The sequence below is a fragment of the Panthera pardus genome, unplaced genomic scaffold, assembly GCF_024362965.1.
Source record: "Panthera pardus isolate Hobbes unplaced genomic scaffold, ASM2436296v1 HiC_scaffold_24, whole genome shotgun sequence".
NCBI lineage: Eukaryota > Metazoa > Chordata > Mammalia > Carnivora > Felidae > Panthera > Panthera pardus.
Genome location: NW_026526810.1, coordinates 111,056,428 through 111,075,306, shown reverse-complemented (window position 1 = coordinate 111,075,306; position 18,879 = coordinate 111,056,428). Strand labels below are relative to the sequence as shown.

General features: G+C 42.6%; 1 protein-coding gene across 1 annotated transcript; it reads right to left on the bottom strand.

Annotated features, from left to right (window-relative positions):
• Positions 1-3,210: 3,210 nt before the first annotated feature.
• On the bottom strand, positions 3,211-18,796 carry COQ6 (coenzyme Q6, monooxygenase). Its single transcript, XM_019427104.2, has 12 exons — positions 18,589-18,796; positions 13,426-13,560; positions 11,738-11,796; positions 11,323-11,446; positions 8,195-8,325; positions 7,396-7,503; positions 7,243-7,305; positions 6,952-7,059; positions 4,297-4,499; positions 4,103-4,218; positions 3,773-3,939; positions 3,211-3,338 (listed from the first exon to the last, which is right to left on the bottom strand). The coding sequence occupies exons 1-12, from the start codon at positions 18,752-18,754 to the stop codon at positions 3,309-3,311; spliced, it is 1,410 nt and encodes a 469-aa protein (XP_019282649.2). The 5' UTR covers positions 18,755-18,796; the 3' UTR covers positions 3,211-3,308.
• Between the last annotated feature and the right edge of the window lie 83 nt (positions 18,797-18,879).

Sequence of the window (18,879 nt, the reverse complement as noted above, 5' to 3'; positions counted from 1 at the left end):
TTTTTGAGAGAGAGAGCATGCGAGTGGGAGAGGAGCAGAGAGAGGGAGACACAGAATCCAAAGCAAGCTTTGAGCTGTCAGCACAGAGCCTGATGCAGGGCTCGAACCCACAAGCCGTGAGATCGTGACCTGAGCTGAAGTCGGATGCTTAACCAACTGAGCCATCCAGGTGCCCCTTTGTTGAGAATTTTTAACACAAATGGGTATTGAATTTGTCACATGGTTTTTCTGCATCTATTGAGATGATCAGATGACTTTATTTTTCTTTCTGTTAACATATCTCATTGATTGATTTCTGTATGTTGAACTATCCTTGCATCCCTGGAATAAATTCCACTTGATTGTGGTGTGTGATCCTTTTTAATGTATCATTAGATTAGATTTGCTAGTGTTTTGTTTAGAACTTTTGCATCTATGTTCATCAAGGATATTGGCCTATCCTTTTGTGTTGTCTTGGTTTTGGTTTTTGGAGTAATGTCTGGCCTTGTAAAATGTGTTTGGAAGCTATTCCTCCTCTTTTGGAAGAGTTTGAGAAAGGTAGTAAATCTTCCTTCAAAGTTTGGTAGAACTTGTCAGTGAAGCTGATTCTAGACTTTGCTTATTGGGAGGTTTTTTATTTACTGTTTCAAGCTCCTTATTAGTCATTGGTCTATTCATATTTTGTTTCTTCGATTCTGTTTTGGAAGATTGTGTGTTTCCAGGAATTAATTGACTTTTTCCAGGTTGTACAGCTTGTTGGCGTGTGATTTTTTTACAGGAGTCTCTTAGTTAGGATCCTTTGTATTTCTGTGTATCAGTTGTAACTATTCTTTGATCTCTGATTGAGTCCTCTCGTTTTTTCTTGCTTAGTCTGCTTAGGGTTTGTGGATTTTATCTTTTCAAAGAACCCTACTCTTGAGGTGCCTGGGTGGCCCAGTCCATTAAGCATCTGACTCTTGATCTCAGGGTCATGAGTTCAAGCCCATGTCAGGCTGTGCACTGGGCATGAAGCCCACTTAAAAAAAAAAAAAAAAAACACCAACTTAGTTTCATTGATTTTTTTTTTTTTTTTTTTTTAAATATCTTTTGTCTCTATTTCTACTCTGATCTACCTTCTACTAATCTGGGGCCTTGTTCTTTTTCTAGAAAGTTCCTGTAGGTATAAATTATTGTCAGTCTTGAGATTTTGTTTCTTTGGGTAGACCTGTATTGCTGTGAACTTCCCTCTTAGAACTGCTTTTGCTACATTGCATATCTTTTGGTATGTCATATTTCTGTTTTGTCTATAGGTATTTACTTCTCCTTTGATTGGATTACTCATTGGTTGTTCAATAGCACATTTAAACTTTTTGTGGTTTTTCCCGTTTTCTTGTAATTTATAGTTTCATATCATTGTGGTCAGAAAAGATGCTTGATAGGATTTCAGTTTTCTTTAATTTATTGAGACTTGGTTTTTTGGCCTAACATGATTTATTCTGGAGAATGTTTTATGTACACTTAAGAATGTGTATTCTGCTTTAAGAATTTTTTTTAATGTTTATTTTTGACAGCGAGAGGGGAAGGGGCAGAGAGAAAGGGAGATGCAGAATCTGAAGCAGGCTCCAGGCTCTGAGCTGTCAGCAGAATCCAACACAGGGCTCAACCTCACAAACCGTGAGATCATGACCTGAGCCCAAGTCAGATGCTTAATCAACTGAGCCACCCAACCACCTCTGTATTCTGCTTTTAGATGGAATATTCTGAATATATTAAGTCTCTGTGGTCTAATGTGTTAAGCCCAATGTTTCTGTATTGATTTTTTTGGTCTGGATGACCAATCCATTGATGACAGGATAGTAAAGTCTCCTACTGGAGCACCTGGGTGGCTCAGTCAGTTAAGCATCTGACTCTTGATTTCAGCTCAGGTCACGATCTCACAGTTTGTGAGTTCAATCCCCAGGTCAGGCTCTGTGCTGACAGTGTGGAACCTGCTTGAATTCTGTCTCCCGCTCTCTCTGCCCCTCCCTATTGCTTTCACGCTTGCTCTCTCTCAAATAGTTTAAGAAAAAAAAATCTCCTACAATTGCTTTCAGTATCTTCCTTTAGGTACGTTAGTATTTGCTTTACGTATTTGGTGTTCTACATTGTGTGCACGTGTATTTATAAATGTTCTCTTTTCTTCCTAGATTGACCTTTCTATCCTATGTAATGCCCTTGTCTTTTATTACAGCCTTTGTTTTCAAGTCGATTTTGTCTGATAGGAGTATATAGCTTATCTGGTTTTCTTTTCATTTCCATGGAATATCTTTTTCTGTCCCTTCCAATTCCAGCCTGGGTTGTGTCCTACTGAAGTGTCTCTTGTAAGCAGTATATAGATGTGTGGTTTTTTTAATCCACCCACTCTGTCATTTGGCTAATTTAGTCCATTTTCATTGTTTCTTGTAGGCAGTATGTAGATGTGTGGTTTTTTAATCCACGCACTCTGTCATTTGGCTAATTTAGTCCATTTTCTTTTTTTTTTTTTTTTTTTTTTTTTTTTTTTTTTTTTTTTTTTTTTTTTTTTTTAAATTTTTCAACGTTTTTTATTTATTTTTGGGACAGAGAGACAGAGCATGAACGGGGGAGGGTCAGAGAGAGAGGGAGACACAGAATCGGAAACAGGCTCCAGGCTCCGAGCCATCAGCCCAGAGCCTGACGCGGGGCTCAAACTCACGGACCGCGAGATCGTGACCTGGCTGAAGTCGGACGCTTAACCGACTGCGCCACCCAGGCGCCCCTAATTTAGTCCATTTTCATTTAAAGTAATTATAGGTAAGTACACACCTTACTGCCATTTTGTTCATTATTTTCTGGCTGTTTCTGTAGTTTTTGGTTCTTCTTTCTTTCTTCCCTGGTGGTTTGATGGCTTTCTGGTATTCTGTTTAAATTCCTTTCTCATTTTCTTGTGTGTATTTATTGTGTTTTTCCCTTGTGGTTACCATGAGGTTCACATAAAATATGCTATGTAAATTAGTAGTCTGTTTCAAGTTGACAGCAACTTAAGAGTTCTAAAATTAACAAGCGAAATGGATGAGACAGCCCCTTAGCAATTTTTCTTAGTAATAAAAAGTCTTTTCAACCAAATCATAATAGTCTTCCTTTGGGGTTTTTTCTTGGCTTTATTGATATGCCCTTCTCACACTGAATTTATCTGTCATTCATTATTTGGGCTCCACAGGCCCATTAAGCAGAGGAGAAAAAGAGACTAGAGAATTCTAATGTAAAGCAAATTTATTAAATCTTGAAACTATGTGATGGTCTTAGGAAAAGATGTTCATTTTTCATCACCGTAATCTCCAGAAGAGGAGCGCTCATTTGCTTGCAAAGGCCATAATCTGTTCCTGGAGAAAAATGAAACAGACACTGTAAAGCATGGGGGCAAGTGAAGAAAATAGTTTAAAATAAAATATTTTTTAAAAAGTTTTATATATAAATCTCCAAAGTGATTAAAGCAAAACATTGGCAGAAGTCCCAGATAGATACTCCTCCCAAGAGTCCCTCCAAAGTGTCTTTTAATAGAAGTTTCTCAGGAAAGCAGCTGGCCAAGCAGCAAAAGGAGTTTAAAACATCTTTAAAACTTTAAAAGTTCCTATTCAGGATTTTTCCTCATATGAAGTTACTGCTTACATGTGGGCTCTAGCACCAAGCCCAGCAAGGACTTTTTTGCTCATAACCAATGGGGAAGGTATTCAGAAAAAAATTCAAAGAAATTCAGAATAATTGGCAAAGTCCTCCTCAGTGAGCAGGACTCGTGGAGAGCCATGAGTGACCTTACTTTGAGTGGAGATACTGCATTTGTAGCCTGCAAGCCCCACGTCCTGAGCAGCACAAGTGGAGTGGCACTGGTGGAGTAGAGCCTTTTTAGGAGGTCAGTAGCAGCCAGAAGAGCAGTGTTGTGACGCTGTCGATCCGTCTCATAACCTGTGAGATGGCTCATAGAGCCTGGAGAAAAGGTATAAATCCTTAAAGCAATAGTGAAGTTCTTTGCCAGCAAACCAGACACATTGAAGTCTACCATATCCGGCTGCTGAGGGACATTTTGGGGTCCTGACCTTTCCTAACCACATGATCTCTGGATACTTCTCTGAGGTACCTGAACCCTTACCTAAGTCCTTCCCATTGAAGGCTGCAGCACTGAGGTGATGGACCAAGCTGGAGATATCCCCAAAGCCCATGTTGACACCTTGTCCTGCAAGTGGATGGACTCTGTGGGCTGCATCCCTAAAAAGAAAGCAGAGTTCAGACGCGGCCTCCGCAGCAGAGTGCGAAGACGGCAGCCCTGCTGTGTTGTCATCTTACCCAATGAGCGCCAGCCGAGGCCGGACGTATTCAGCAGCATGTCCCAACCCGAGTGGAAATGACATTCGGCTTCTGGCGTCCACTCTGGCTACACTTGGGGGCAGCTGGCGAGCTGAGACCTTAGTGGGCTTCAGAAAGGCAACAGCATATTGCAGCATGGCGCCAGCCGAGTCGATGAAGTCGGTGTGGTTAGCATCACTCCACTGAGTAGTGTCAGCCGTAAACAAACCGTGAAAACTCAACAGTGATTAACAGGGAATTAAATCAGCAAGGAAATACATTTTATAACTACAGCCAAGAGTTAATAGTACCTCACATGCCAAACTGATCTAGACCGCAGGTGACAGGCCCCCTTAAACAAATACAGAACACAACTTCCCCCAGGTTTTAGGCTCAAGCCAAACTGCTCGTGAGCTGCTCCTGTCTACCTCTGAACTTCACCTTTCACTTCACCTTAACCCTTAAAACCACACACTAGCCACAGCGTAGCTCATTCTACAACATCCTCTTGCTTCTGGCATTCCCCACTTTGCTAGAATGTCCTCCTAGTTCACCAGGGTAACCCTCATAGCATCCGGAAGCTGTCACCACTTTTTGTGAACCTCCCTGCAAACCCTCTTCTGTGCTCCAACACCCTATAAATACTTGTACCACTGTTCCCAAACTGTCACTTAAGTATCTTTCTCCCTCACTTGTCTGTGAGCTTCCTGAAAGCGGGGACTGTGTCTCATTTGTCCATTTCCAGACTCTTCTACATAGAAGGCACATGTAATTGTTGCCAAATGAATGCACTGAAAACGTCTGTGCCAGGAATACACGCTAAATGACCAGAGGAGGGGTAGAGTTCACCATTTACTTCGGAAGGCACCTTAGCCTAAAAGGCTCTGCCCCTTTTACTCCTGTTGCTGCTCCAGAGCAGTGAAGCCTAAGTTCTTCAGTGTAAAACTACTGTGAAGTCACTAGTGAAGTAGTAGAGAGTTTGGTAGTTAAAACCACAGGCTCAAGGACCAGCCTGATTTCTGAACCAGCTTTACCGCTAGCTCTATGACCTCGTTAGGCAAGTAACCTAGCTGTAAATGAGCATGATCATAGCACCTACCTCAGTGGTTCACTGCATTAAATACATGCAGGTAATGCTCTTCACCTGCACATGGCACACAGTAAGCACTCAATAAATGTTGCTGATTATTACTATTAGTGAATTTTAGATAAATGTGGTATTGAAGCTCCAAAATTACTAGTGCCAGTATTTTTTTTAATTTTTTAATGTTTATTTTTGAGAGAGACAGAGGATGAGTGGGGGAGGGGTAAAGAGACGGGGAAGACAGAATCTGAAGCAGACTCCAGGCTCCGAGCTGTCAGCACAGAGCCCGATGCGGGGCTTGAACCCACAAACCTTGAGCCAAAGTCAGACGCTTAATCGACTGAGCCACCAAATTACCCCACTGGTGTCAATACTATTAAAGGCTTTATGTATCTGCTCCAGAATAATCATTACCATTTGTTGAGCACTTACAACGTACTAGGTATGTTCTAAGCATTTTACATAAATTCTCTCATTTTTAAAAAAAAAAATTTTTTTTTAACATTTATTTATTTTTGAGACAGAGAGAGAGAGCATGAACAGGGAGGGTCAGAGAAAGAGGGAGACAGAATCCGAAACAGGCTCCAGGCTCCGAGCTGTCAGCACAGAGCCCGATGCGGGGCTCGAACCTACAGACTGTGAGATCATGACCTGAGCCGAAGTCGGACGCTTAACCGACTGAGCCACCCAGGCGCCCCAAATTCTCTCATTTTTTAAGTCTTTAGACTTTTGGGGTACCTGGTGGCTCAGTCGAGCATCTGGCTATTTTTTTTGGCTCAGGTCACGATCTCATGGTTTGTAGGATCGAGCCCTGCATCAGGCTTCAATCTCTTTCACACACACGCACTCTCAAAAATAAACTAGAACAGTCTTTAGACTTTTTATTATTATTAAACTCTGAAAGGCTGGTGATACTGTTTCCCTTTTCTAGGAGATTAACAGAACCATAACAGTATTGAATCCATGTCTGTCTACAAAACTTTTAAGTTTATATTTATTTTGAAAGAGAGCATGTGCGAGAGAGAGCACACATGTGAGTGGGGGAGGGGCAGAGAGAGAGAGAGAGAGAGAGAAAGAAAGAAAGAATCCCAAGCAGGCTCCACACTGTCAGCACAGAGCCCCATGTGGGGCTCAAACCCATGGAACTGTGAGATCTTAACCTGAGCTGAAATTAAGAGTCAAGACCCTTAACCGACTGAGCCACCCAGGTGCCTCTACAAAACTTAGCTCCCTGCTGAAATGTGCTCAGCTCCTCTCCAGAACACTCCTAATGAATCAGGCTTCCAAAGTTCATAGCTATTCAAAACTAGCCAAATATTACAGCTTCAAAAAAAAAGGCCAATGCTAACTACTGCCCAGGCAGCTGTTTCAGTCAGCACAACAGCCCACAACCACAAAAAAGCACAGAAGTTATTAATTTCCATTGTTTTTCATTTTCCAGAATGCCCTCCTCTTCACATAACCCACTTACAAAGGGGCAGCTGGTTGGTTATTCCTTTTTCCTTCATCAAAACACCTTTCTGTATCTACCACCCTGCAACACGTCATCAGCTGGACAAATTCATACTCACAAAGGCAGAGTTAATGGCATCCACAAACTTTTCTTCATCCATGCTCACCAGTTCTGCTGCGTGTTCATGGGATGTGGACCAAACCAAGGAACTCAAGGTGTCTGAGAGCTGTGTCAAAAGAACACCAATGCTAAGGGCTAAAACTTCTGTTCTTGGGAGCTCTCAAGCACAAAGGAAGTAAAGTTAGCTTGGGCATATTCCCTAGAAAGCAGAAAAAGGTTGAGAGAAAGTGAAGCCCTAAAAGAGGAAGGCTGGGCATGTTTAAGCAGAGTAGCCAGAAGGACTTCTTACCGGGAGCAGAGCAATGGGCCCAGAGGGAAGAAATCTCTGCCAGGCTACATTGTTTTCTGTGGCCTACAATTGAAAGAAAAGAGTTCTCACGAGAGGTACTCAGTACCCATTAAACACGAGCAGGGTCCCCAGATGGTGGGCTCAGGACTTTACCTCCGATAAATGCAAAGTAGCTACAACAGCAGACTGATCATAGTTCCAGCTGACGTTCTGAATCCCAGCAGCCTGCCGCACTCCTGAGTTGTGACCGTCTGCACCAATCTGCATGGAAACAAGAGCCTGTTAAGCCTTATAACTTCTGAATACATGAAACTGTTCCAGAGGTTTGTTTCTGTCTCCTTAAGTTTTCTCTAGGTCCACCTGTTCTCAAAGCCCATCTGTAGCAGACAACTTGTTACCACGCTTGCCTCACAGCCCCTGGAGGGGTAGCCTTACCTAGGTGACCCCAGTCTCAGCTAATGGACCAAAGCTGGACATGTCCTCCATGAAGTACTAGCCAGAGGTTAGCTTGGCCAAATTCTCTTGATGTTTGAACTAGAAATCAATAAGGCAAGCACTGGAGCTGAACACTCCTGTTGTAAGGTTAGGAATGGATGTCAAGTAAAAGAGGAAGCTGGCAAACAAAAAAAAAAGGGGGGGAATACAATGAGATGGATTGACTACAGGACTCCTGTGAGGGAAAAAAGAACCTCAATTTCCGGTTTTTGTCCCTGTGAGGCCAGGTTTCTTTTATTTCCAGACCTAAGATGGTCTAGGAGACTGCTTCCTATACAGGATTTACAACGACACCATATTAACTTGAGTTGGCCTAGGTGGGTACTGGTCCTTATAACCAAAAGCTCTGCCAAAAATTAACTTCAACTATAGCTTAGATCTAAAAACTAAAGGCCTTAGAGTTTAGAATAAGCTATAACTATGCAAGACCCCTGGCAAAATAAGAATTTTCAACTACCAACAATTTAGTCTGGAGGGTGCTGCCATCACCTAGGGTAATATGAACCCAAGGGCTGGAGTCTGTCATGGGAAATGGATAAGGCCAGGTATAGCCGACTGCTTTGCTCCTGTAGAGAACCATCACACGGTCTAGGAGGTCAGAAGAGAGAAAACAAAACATTAGAAAGGCAGTCCACACGGCTGAGAAAAAAGCCCTAACTAGATCTAAAGCGAGCTCTCAAGACAGCTGTCTCTTATCATTTACCCCTAAGCAAGAAAAGATCTAACAAATAACTCCTATAATTAATGCTATGGTCTGAGAGCTGATAAATGACAAAAGTCACAGGGATGAATCAGTGTAAAAAAAAAAATCAACTCTCACTGAGTTACCCGCCTGCACCAGGGATTCTTCTCATCTCCACACTCACTGCTCTTGTAGTTTCCCTCTGTGCCTAAGCGAATCCACATGTGCTTTCGGAATAAACAGGGTGGGAATCCCATGGGCCCAGGTAAGTTCTAGATTTCATAAGATTTTTCTTGCCATTGGAAATCGTTTTACTTTTCTGATCATAAAAATGATACACCTACTGGAAGTCTGAACAACAAAGATTTAAAAGGGAGGGAAAAATCACCCTTAATCATATCATTCAGAGGCAACTACAGTTAAAGCTTTGCCATCTAGCTTTCCAGGTGATTTCCGATGCATATAGACACAGTGCACATGTAGGATATGACACATACTTTTTCCACCAATATATTACGGAACATGTTTCTAAGTGACCAAATATTAGGTCTAAGTTATCTTTTTTTTTTTTAATTTATTATTATTATTTTTTTAATGTTTGTTTATTTTTGAGACAGAGAGAGACAAGAGCATGAACGGGGGAGGGTCAGAGAGAGGGAGACACAGAATCGGAAGCAGGCTCCAGGCTCCGAGCTGTTAGCACAGAGCCTGACGCGGGGCTCGAACTCATGGACTGTGAGATCGTGACCTGAGCCGAAGTCGGACGCTTAACCGACTGAGCCACCCAGGCGCCCCAGGTCTAAGTTATCTTTAAAAGCTGCACATAGGTGGGGCGCCTGGCTGGCTCAGTCGGTAAAGCATGAAATTACTTAAAATTTTGGGGGCGCCTGGGTGGCTCAGACAGTTAAACGTCTGACTCCTGATTTTGGTTTGGGTCATGATCTTGTGGTTCATGGGTTCAGGCCCCACACTGGGCTTCACACTGCTGACAGTATGGAGCCTGCTTGGGATTCTCTCTCCTCCTCTCTCTGCCCCTCCCCTGCTCACTCTGGTACTCTCTCAAAATAAATTAAAAAAGGGCACTTGGGTGGCTCAGTCGGTTAAGTGTCCAACTCTTGGTTTTGGCTCAGATCATGATCTCATGATTTTGTGAGTTGGAGCTCTGCATCAGGCTCTGCACTGACAGCACAGAGCCTGCTTGGAATTCTTTCTATCCCCCCACCTCTCTCTCTGCCCCTCCCCATCTCGTGCTCACTCTCTCTCTCTAAATAAATAAATAAACATAAAAAAAATTAAATAAACTTAAAAAAAATCTTTAAAAAAGTTGCACATAAGTTGATTACATGGATAAGTTATTATCCCATATCAGAAAGCTAGAACTCTGAGATATTTGCAAACTATGTATCTGATAAGGAATTCATATTCAGAATATATAAAAAACTCTTGTAACTGAAAAAGAAAGACAATCCAGTGGTTTTTTTTTGTTTTTTTTTTTAATGTTTATTTATATTTATAGAGAGAGAGTGCACAAGCAGGGGAGGGGCAGAGAGAGGAGGGAGAGAATCCCAAGCAGGCTCCTGACTATCAGCGTAGAGACTAACAGTGGGGCTCGATCTCACAAACCATGAGACCATGACCTGAGCCGAAATCAAGAGTCAGATGTTCAACCGACTGAGCCACCCAGGCACCCTGACAATCCAGTTTTTATATGGGCAAAAGATTTTGAATAGTCATTTCTCCAAATGGCCAATAAGCAGAGGAAAAGATGGGAAATACAATCAAAACTACAATGAGATACCATTTCAGTCACTAAGATGGCTATAATAAAAAACAAAACAAAACATAATAAAAGTGAAAAGTAAGTGTTGGTAAGGATGTGGAGATACTGGAACCCTTATACATCATTGGTGGGAAAGGGAAATGGTATAGCCTCTTTGAAAAAGTTTAGTAGTTTCTGAAAATGTTAAACACAGAATTATTATATGACCCAGCAAGTCTACTCCTAAGTATCTACCCAGAAACCTATGTCCACGCAAAAACTTGTACACAAGTGTTCATAGCATTATTCACAATTGCCAAAAAGTGGAAACAATCCAAATGTCCATTAACTCATGAATGAATAAATGAAATGTGGTATATCCACATGATGGAATACTACTTGGCAATAAAAAAGAATGGAATACTAACAGGGCTGCAACATGAATGAATCTCAAAGATATGTTCAGTGCAAGAAGTAGACACAAAAGGATACATATGTCCTGTATGATTCTATCTATATGAAATGTCCAGAATAGACAAATCCCGAGAGACAGAAAAGTAGATCAATGGTGCCAGGGGCTGGGGTTGGGAATGGATGTAAATGGACATAAGGTTTCCTTTTGAGGTGACAGAAATGTTCTAAAATGATATTGTGATGGTGGCATAACTCTATAGTTACACTAAAAATCACTGAATTGTACACTTAAAATGGGTGAATTCTATGGTATGTAAATTATACCGGAGTAAAACTGTTTAAAAAAAAAAAGAAAGAAAGAAAAGAAAAACCCGGGGCACCTGGGTGGCTTGGGTCATGATCCTGTGGTTCCTGAGTTTGAGCCCCGTGTCGGGCTCAATGCCTGCTTCAGATTCTGTGTGTCTCTTTCTCTGCCCCTCACCTGCTCACACACTCCCTCTCTCTCCCTCCCTCCAAAGTAAATAAACATTAAAAAAAAACTAAAAAATTAAAAAAAAAAAAGAAAAAAAAGAAAAGAGAAGAACAACCCTAAAATACCCATCAGAGGATTTCTTTATGGTGGATGTTCAGTCTCTGTAAAAGGCGTCCTTTTTTCCAGTAAGTCCTCTGATAATTCTAAAGTAGTTCACCTTCCAGAGTAAAAGGAAGATGTAAGAAGTGGGTGCCTCACCCGACACAGCCTCCAGCTGCTTAGTGAGAGCGCACATTATGACATCATTCTCCACTATATAGCCCATGTCGTCCAGATTATCCTTATCGAACATTATCAGGGCCTCTGAGCAGGCATCCCACACCTGGAAAACACAAAGGGAAACTTGTATTATAACCCAAGGAAAAGAAAGCATTACTCCAGTCAGAAACTACTGCTTTCCCAAGTGACAGAACCAGAAAAATCACAATGTCAGTCCCTCTGGCAGGAGACAGAAGGTAAGAAGAAAATTCTCTCGAGAATGCTTCCCCCGACTCCTTAGACTGAGTGGGAACTTCGATTCTTCCCACTTTCACAGAAAATACGGAGAATATGGACTTCAATATCTTAACCCAAGACAACCAAGATATCTTGCCAAAAGTGATAAAGAAGGCACCTGCATTCGCCGAAAGGCTCTGTATCTCATGTTGCAGATGTGGTCCCAGGCACCAAAACCTACAAAAGAAAGGATCTATATATAGGCCAGAGCAACCTTGTGGGACCACACCCTTCCTAGGCTCTCCTTGTCTTTCTAACCTCTGAAGTAAGAGGTTGTTTTCAGTGTTTTCCAATGACAAACTGGAAAATACTTGCCATTTCTTCCTGTTTGATGCCAGGAGTTAAGCTACTCTGCTCCCCAATTCAGATTATATAGCATGAAAAAAGGCACAGCTTTCATAATCAAAAAGTCAAATCACAGGGGCGCCTGGGTGGCGCAGTCGGTTAAGCGTCCGACTTCAGCCAGGTCACGATCTCGCGGTCCGTGGGTTCGAGCCCCGCGTCAGGCTCTGGGCTGATGGCTCGGAGCCTGGAGCCTGTTTCCGATCTGTGTCTCCCTCTCTCTCTGACCCTCCCCCGTTCATGCTCTGTCTCTCTCTGTCCCAAAAATAAAAATAAAAAACGTTGAAAAAAAAAAAATTAAAAAAAAAAAAAAAAAAAGTCAAATCACATTAAAGTTAGGGGAAAGGGGGGTGCCTGGGTGGCTCAGTCGGTTAAGCATCCAACTTCAGCTCAGGTCATGATCTCATTGTTCGGGAGTTCGATCCCCACATTGGGCTCTGCATTGGTGGTGTGGAGCCTGCTTGGAATTCTCTCTCTCTACCCCACTCTCCTCTCTGCCCCTTTCTCACTTACACTCTCTCAAAATAAATAAGTAAACTTAAAAAAAAAAGGGGGGGGGGGATAAAAAAGGAAACCAAACCCACATTGTTTTTCACCATCCTACAGAAGTTAAACTCTGAATAAAGACTATTTTGCGGGGGGCAACTGGCTCACTCAGGGCGCGTGACTCTTGATCATGGGGTTATGAGTTCGAGCCCCACAATGAGCGTAGAGATTCCTTAAAAGTAATATCTTAAAAAAAAAAAAAGACTTTTTCTTTATTGAGCACCTACTTATGTGCCCAACACAATTCTAGGTACTGAGCATAAACTGTGAAACCAAACAGACAAAGTTCCTGCCCTTCTGCAACTAACATTCTGGCTGGAGACACAGACGGTAAAAAATACGTAATATATTGTCAGGTAGTACTAAGTGTTATGAAGAAAAATAAAGCAGTGTAAGAGGCTAAAGAATGATGGAAGAGTCTAATTTTTGACAGGGTGGTTCTAGATAGGATAGCCTGAGGGAGTAACATTTGGCAGAAACCTAAAGACGGCTTTCTAATGGGTTCCACGTGCACACATTCCATCTATACTCCAAAAGCATCTAGCATGCAAACTCCCTAGCTCCCCAGAGGGCGGACTCTGGGAGTGAAGAGGGTGCTCCTACCAGAAGTGAATGGTCATAATTAGTTCATATAGTTTCAATTCCATCAATTCATAATGACCCAACATCACAAAGGAAGCCTACATGATGGACCCACAGGTCCCAAGGAGGTCTTTCTCAGACTAGGTACACTTTTAACAGTGTCAGGGGTCCTCATCTTCAACGATGAACTAGATAACCTACACCATCCCCCCCCCCCCCCCCCACCGCCCCCGCAATGAGCTCCCTCCTCACCAGATGCTCTGGAGACTCTGCCCTACAAGGCACGCTGGAAAGCCAAGAGAGACAAGAGACCGGTTCTATGAAACATCTACTCACTACTGAGAAGGGTTGCAGAGCCAGGGGAAATGGAGCTGACTCTGTTGCTGTAAGTTTCTGGCAATTTCTCCCATACTTTTTTTGGACCTGCTTCTAGCAACAGGATTTTCTTGTCACAAAAATGAGTATCATGTCCTAAAAAAAAAAAAAAAAAAAAATCAACATTTTACATCATATCAGGATTTCTTCCTTTTCTTGTTTCCAAGAGAAACAACAGATTAATTCATTCGCTCTTAGAATACATATTTCTCACAGGGCACACAAAAAGGAGACACCACACAGAATCCTAAGCAAGAACACATACCACTATTTCAGCCATCTGAACTACCCGGCCCATGACTTTAAGGTTTCTCTAGACAGTCCAACACCTGCCATTTGCACAGAAACAAATAATGGCAAAATTCATAATGAGCCAGAATTCCTTAGAGAGGAAGAAGCAAAAGAGAAAGGCTGAAGTACTTAGACACCAGATACTCCTAATCTTGAAACTATTTCAGTCACTAAAAATATACAAACCCTGCTCAACAGAAAAATGGAATATTCAACAAGCAACATTTATTGTGGCGTCAAGATTAAATCAAGAATAAAGAATTAGTTTGTAAAAGAAAAGGAGCCCAAAAAATACATCAACTGGGCCTCCAACTCTGGTCCTCAAACATCTATATAGGGAAGTAAAAAGGGATTTTGTTACTGGGCAACTGCAGCACAGATACAGTCCCGCCACAATATCCCAGAGAAAGACATGGAAACAGGAAGCAGGGAGTTGCTGCAGCCAAAAAAGGAAAGGAAAAAAAAATGTGTTAGGATCACCAGAGAAGAAACACCGGAGATTTTACTCAGTAACGATAAAAACCCCACATTCTCCGGAATCTAAATTAGAAGAGTGGCATTATTGGAACATTCAACTGAGGAGTGTGAAAATCAAGGTCGCTCCAGTGGAACAGGCAGTGAGCAGCACGGAGACACTACCACGTTCACCTGCCCCCCACCTTGCTGCGCTGCTGTTTTGCACTGGAGGTCGAGGGCAGCCACACTCCCCCGAGGACCGCCTTCTGGCCCATCATACCTCTATGCCTTCTAGTAGCTGCTCCACCCCAATGTTCACCGGGCCAACTCTCCCCTCTGGATCCGGCTCGCTCAAGCCTCACCTCCTCACCTGCTCCCCCAGCAGAGGTCAGCTGCTTGTCCCTCTAGGGAGCTTTCATTTTACTCTTCCTTCTATTATTTACAAATCTTTCTCTTTAGCTAGATTCTAAATTCCTTGGGGGCCAGGAACCACTTCTTAGGGCTAATATTCCCAAGCAGCACATGCCGTATCTTCTCAATCCACAAAATATACAATGCACGTTTTTGTTAAATAAGACACAAGGAAACTAACAGAAAAAGTATATTTCCAAACACATTATAAAATAGGTTCAGTATTTTATCTTTTAGCTATTTAAACTAACATTTTTGAAAACTTATTTGGAAAAAAAAAACACTAGAGAATACAATTTACAAATAACAACAAGAGAGGAAAATATAGATATTTCAAGACTGAAACAAAAACTAATGTGAGTCTGAAGAAGAATCCAGGAAAAACTGACTTAAGGGGGAAAATGAAGAGCCTACTGAAAATTTTTCACTTTTATTTTTTATTTTATTTATTTATGTTTTAATTTTTCACTTTTAAAGCAGCTGCCCAAAATTAAGTGGATTCTGAGGGGCACCTGGGTGGCTCAGTTGGTCAAGCGACCAACTCTTGGTTTTGGCTCAGGTCATGATCTCATGGGATCGTTGAGTTTGAGCCTCACGTCGGGCTCCACACTGCTTGGGATTCTCTCCCTCTCCCTCTGCCCCTCCCCTGCTTGTGCTCATGTTCTCTCTCTCTCAAAATAAATACACTTAAGGGGCGCCTGGGTGGCTCAGTCGGTTGAGCGTCCGACTTCAGCTCAGGTCACGATCTCGCGGTCTGTGAGTTCGAGCCCCGCGTCGGGCTCTGGGCTGATGGCTCAGAGCCTGGAGCCTGCTTCCGATTCTGTATCTCCCTCTCTCTCTGCTCCTCCCCCGTTCATGCTCTGTCTCTCTCTCTATCTCAAAAATAAACGTTAAAAAAAAAAAAATTAAAAAAAATAATAATAAAATAAATACACTTAAAACGATTAGATTAAGTAGATGTTGAAATAAAAAGGTTGATCGCCACATAAACTACTGACAGTATTCTCTGGAATACAAGCTGTGATAATCAAGGGGAAATATTAGCATGCTTGAGACTTTTCTCAATTTGGTAGGTTACTTGACTCAACAGGAGAAAACGATCCCACACACACCTGCCTGTAAAAGGCTGAGCACCTGCCAGCGTCCCAACTGCTTACAGGAAAAAAGCAGCAGCTTGCTCACTGAATAAACTGCATGAGAGATTTCCAAACCTTCCAGAGCTCCAGCTTTCACCTTTTTAGCACTTACTATTTTCTCTGCGCTTTTTAAGGAAATTAGTCGGTGTGTGAAATTTTTCTCTTGTAAACCTGTGTTTGGTAGTTTTGACTTAACTTAGAGATTCTCACAACCTGCTGTATTTGGGCCCTTGACCTTTCTTTTGTAGACATATACAGAGAATTCTGTACTGTGAATGCTTAAAGTCAGTCCTGACTTTATGAATTTATACTTCTGTGGAAGAGACAGGAAAATAAACAATTACAATACAGAATTCTATTTAAGGTTGATAAAAGAAAGCCCTGCTGCTCTCCCTCCTTGAGGTGTTGGGAGAGATGGTAAGACAAAGAACAAAATAGGAAGGGAAAAAGTTTAATACAAACATTAACACTAAGGTGTTAGTAAGACTAGAAATTTTTTCAGGTACATATCATACAGAATTCTATGAAAAGTTAAAAGCTAAAGTCACCAATCGCTTCTTGGCCTTTTGGCTAAGATCAAGTGTAAAAGCTAAAGTCACGGGGCGCCTGGGTGGCGCAGTCGGTTAAGCGTCCGACTTCAGCCAGGTCACGATCTCCCAGTCTGTGAGTTCGAGCCCCGCGTCAGGCTCTGGGCTGATGGCTCGGAGCCTGGAGCCTGTTTCCGATTCTGTGTCTCCCTCTCTCTCTGCCCCTCCCCCGTTCATGCTCTGTCTCTCTCTGTCCCAAAAAAAAAAAAAAAAAAAAAAAAAAAAGAAGCTAAAGTCACTACAAGATTAAGCTCTTCCCAGTGCTTCTCACTCTCAAAAGTGTGGTCTCCAGGCCTCCACCTCTGCGGGTATTTGTTAAAAATAAAGGTTCCTGGGCTCCGCCTGGATAAACTCAATCAGTCATACTTTAGCCCAATTACCAATAGGTACAACCAAAATGACGGTTAGAAAGCAAAGGTTTATACCTGCCAGAAAGTTTTGTGTCTCAAAAAGGCTCTGTATCTCCTAATTACTGACTTTTGAGTGCAAGTTACTTAACCTTTCTGAGTTTTACCTTCCTTATCTGCACAACCTACAATCAAGATTATGAGGATGCAACATGGGGTCAACTACACGTCAATGAAAAAAGATTGTGAGGGGGGCACCTGGGTGGCTCAGTTGGTTGAGCATCTTTGGCTCAGATCATGATCTCAGTCTGGGAGTTCAAGCCCTGCATCGGGGCTCTCAGTCTGGGGTTCAAGCCCTGCATCACTGCTCTCAGCACAGAGCCCACTTTGGATCCTCTGTCCCGCGCTCTCTCTGCCCTTCCCCTGCTCACACTGTCTCTTTAAAAAAAAAAAAAAAAAAAAAAAAAAAAAAAAAAAGTTAATTAAAAAAAAAAAGATTATGAGGGGTGCCTGCATGGCTCAGACAGTTAAGCGGCCAGCTTTGTCTCAGCTCATGATCTCATGGTTTGTGAGTTCAAGCACTCCTTCAGGCTCATACTGACAGTATGGAGCCTGGATGGAATTCTCTCTCTCCCTCTCTCTCTTAAAAATAAATAAACTTAAAAAAGATATACATACATAGAAATAAAATGGGGAAAGGTTCTGAATAGGCATTTCTCCAAAGAAGATATACAAACGGCCAATAAGCATATGAAAGGATACTTCAACATCCTCACTCACTAGGGAAATGCAAGTCAAACCAGGAAATACCACTTCACACCCACTAGGAAGACTACAAACAAAAATACAGTATCAAGTGCCGTCCAGGATGTGCACCTTGAAATACCATTGGGCAGCTCTTCAAAACAGTTAGCATGTGATCCAGCAATTCCACTCCTAGAAATAAAACCAAGTAGCCAAAAATATGTTTACACACAAGCTTGTACACAAAATAGCATTATCTGTAATAGTCCAGAAGTGGAAGCAACCCAAATACCCATCAACAAACAAACCGAAGGTAATAAATACATTCACACAATGGAATATTATTCAACCATAAAAAGGAAGTACTAGTGGGGCACCTGGGGGGCTCAGTCAAGTGACTCTTGACTTTTGTCATGATCTCCCAGTATGTGGGACACAGCCCCCATCGGGCTCTGCAATGACAGCACGGAGCCTGCTTAGGATTCTCTCTCTCCCTCTCGCTCTCTGCCCTTGCCCTGCTCGAGCGCTGGCTCTCTCAAAATAAATAAACAACAACAACAACAAAAAAGTACTGGTACAGATACAACCTGGATAAACCTTTAAAACATTAAGCAAAATCGATGTATATAAAAATGTCAGGAAAAAACAAATCTAGAGAGACCAAAATGTTCAGGAGTGGTTGCCTAGGGTTGAGGAGCTTTGGGGGGAAATGGGCAGCGACTCAGTGGTTCCTGTTTCTTTTGGAGGGGGGAGGGTAATAAAAATGTTCTAAAATTTACTGCGGGGATGGATGCACAATCTGTTAACATACTAAAAACCATTAAATCGCATTCTTTAAATGGGTTAATTTTATAATATGCAATTATATCTCAAGCTATTTTTTAAAAGAAACAAAATGCCTAGCCCAATACAAGGCCTGATACGTTCCGACTGTGCCCATTCCTAAATTACAAAGGGCGGGATTTAGAATGACTCCTAAGGATCCTCCTCCCACTTCTGACCCTTCGGAATCCTGAAGGACCAGACGCTTGCCCTGGGGCTCCTCTGGATAGGGGAAAGACCACAAAACCCGCGTCGCGCAGGGCTCCCACGGTCCTCACAGTTCCTCCACGGTCCCGCTCCTCCCCACTACCTGCCTGGAGATGCGCTTACCCAAGGCACAAGCCATGGCGGCGCCCACCAGGCCTCCGCCCGACACCACCACATCGTACACGGTGTCTGCCTTGGCGCCCGACCACCGCCGGCAGGAAAGCAGCGGACCTCTCCCGGCAGCTGCAGGTGCAGCCCTCCACCGGCTCAGAGCCAGGCGAGCCGCCATGACGCTGACCGGCAGTGTACTTGGCGCCCCGCTAGGCCCTCCTTTTGCTGCACTTCCGGAGCAGAGCCCTCCAATCACTAGCTGCTTCAGTTGCGGCTTTAGAACCGGATATAGAATGCGCAAAG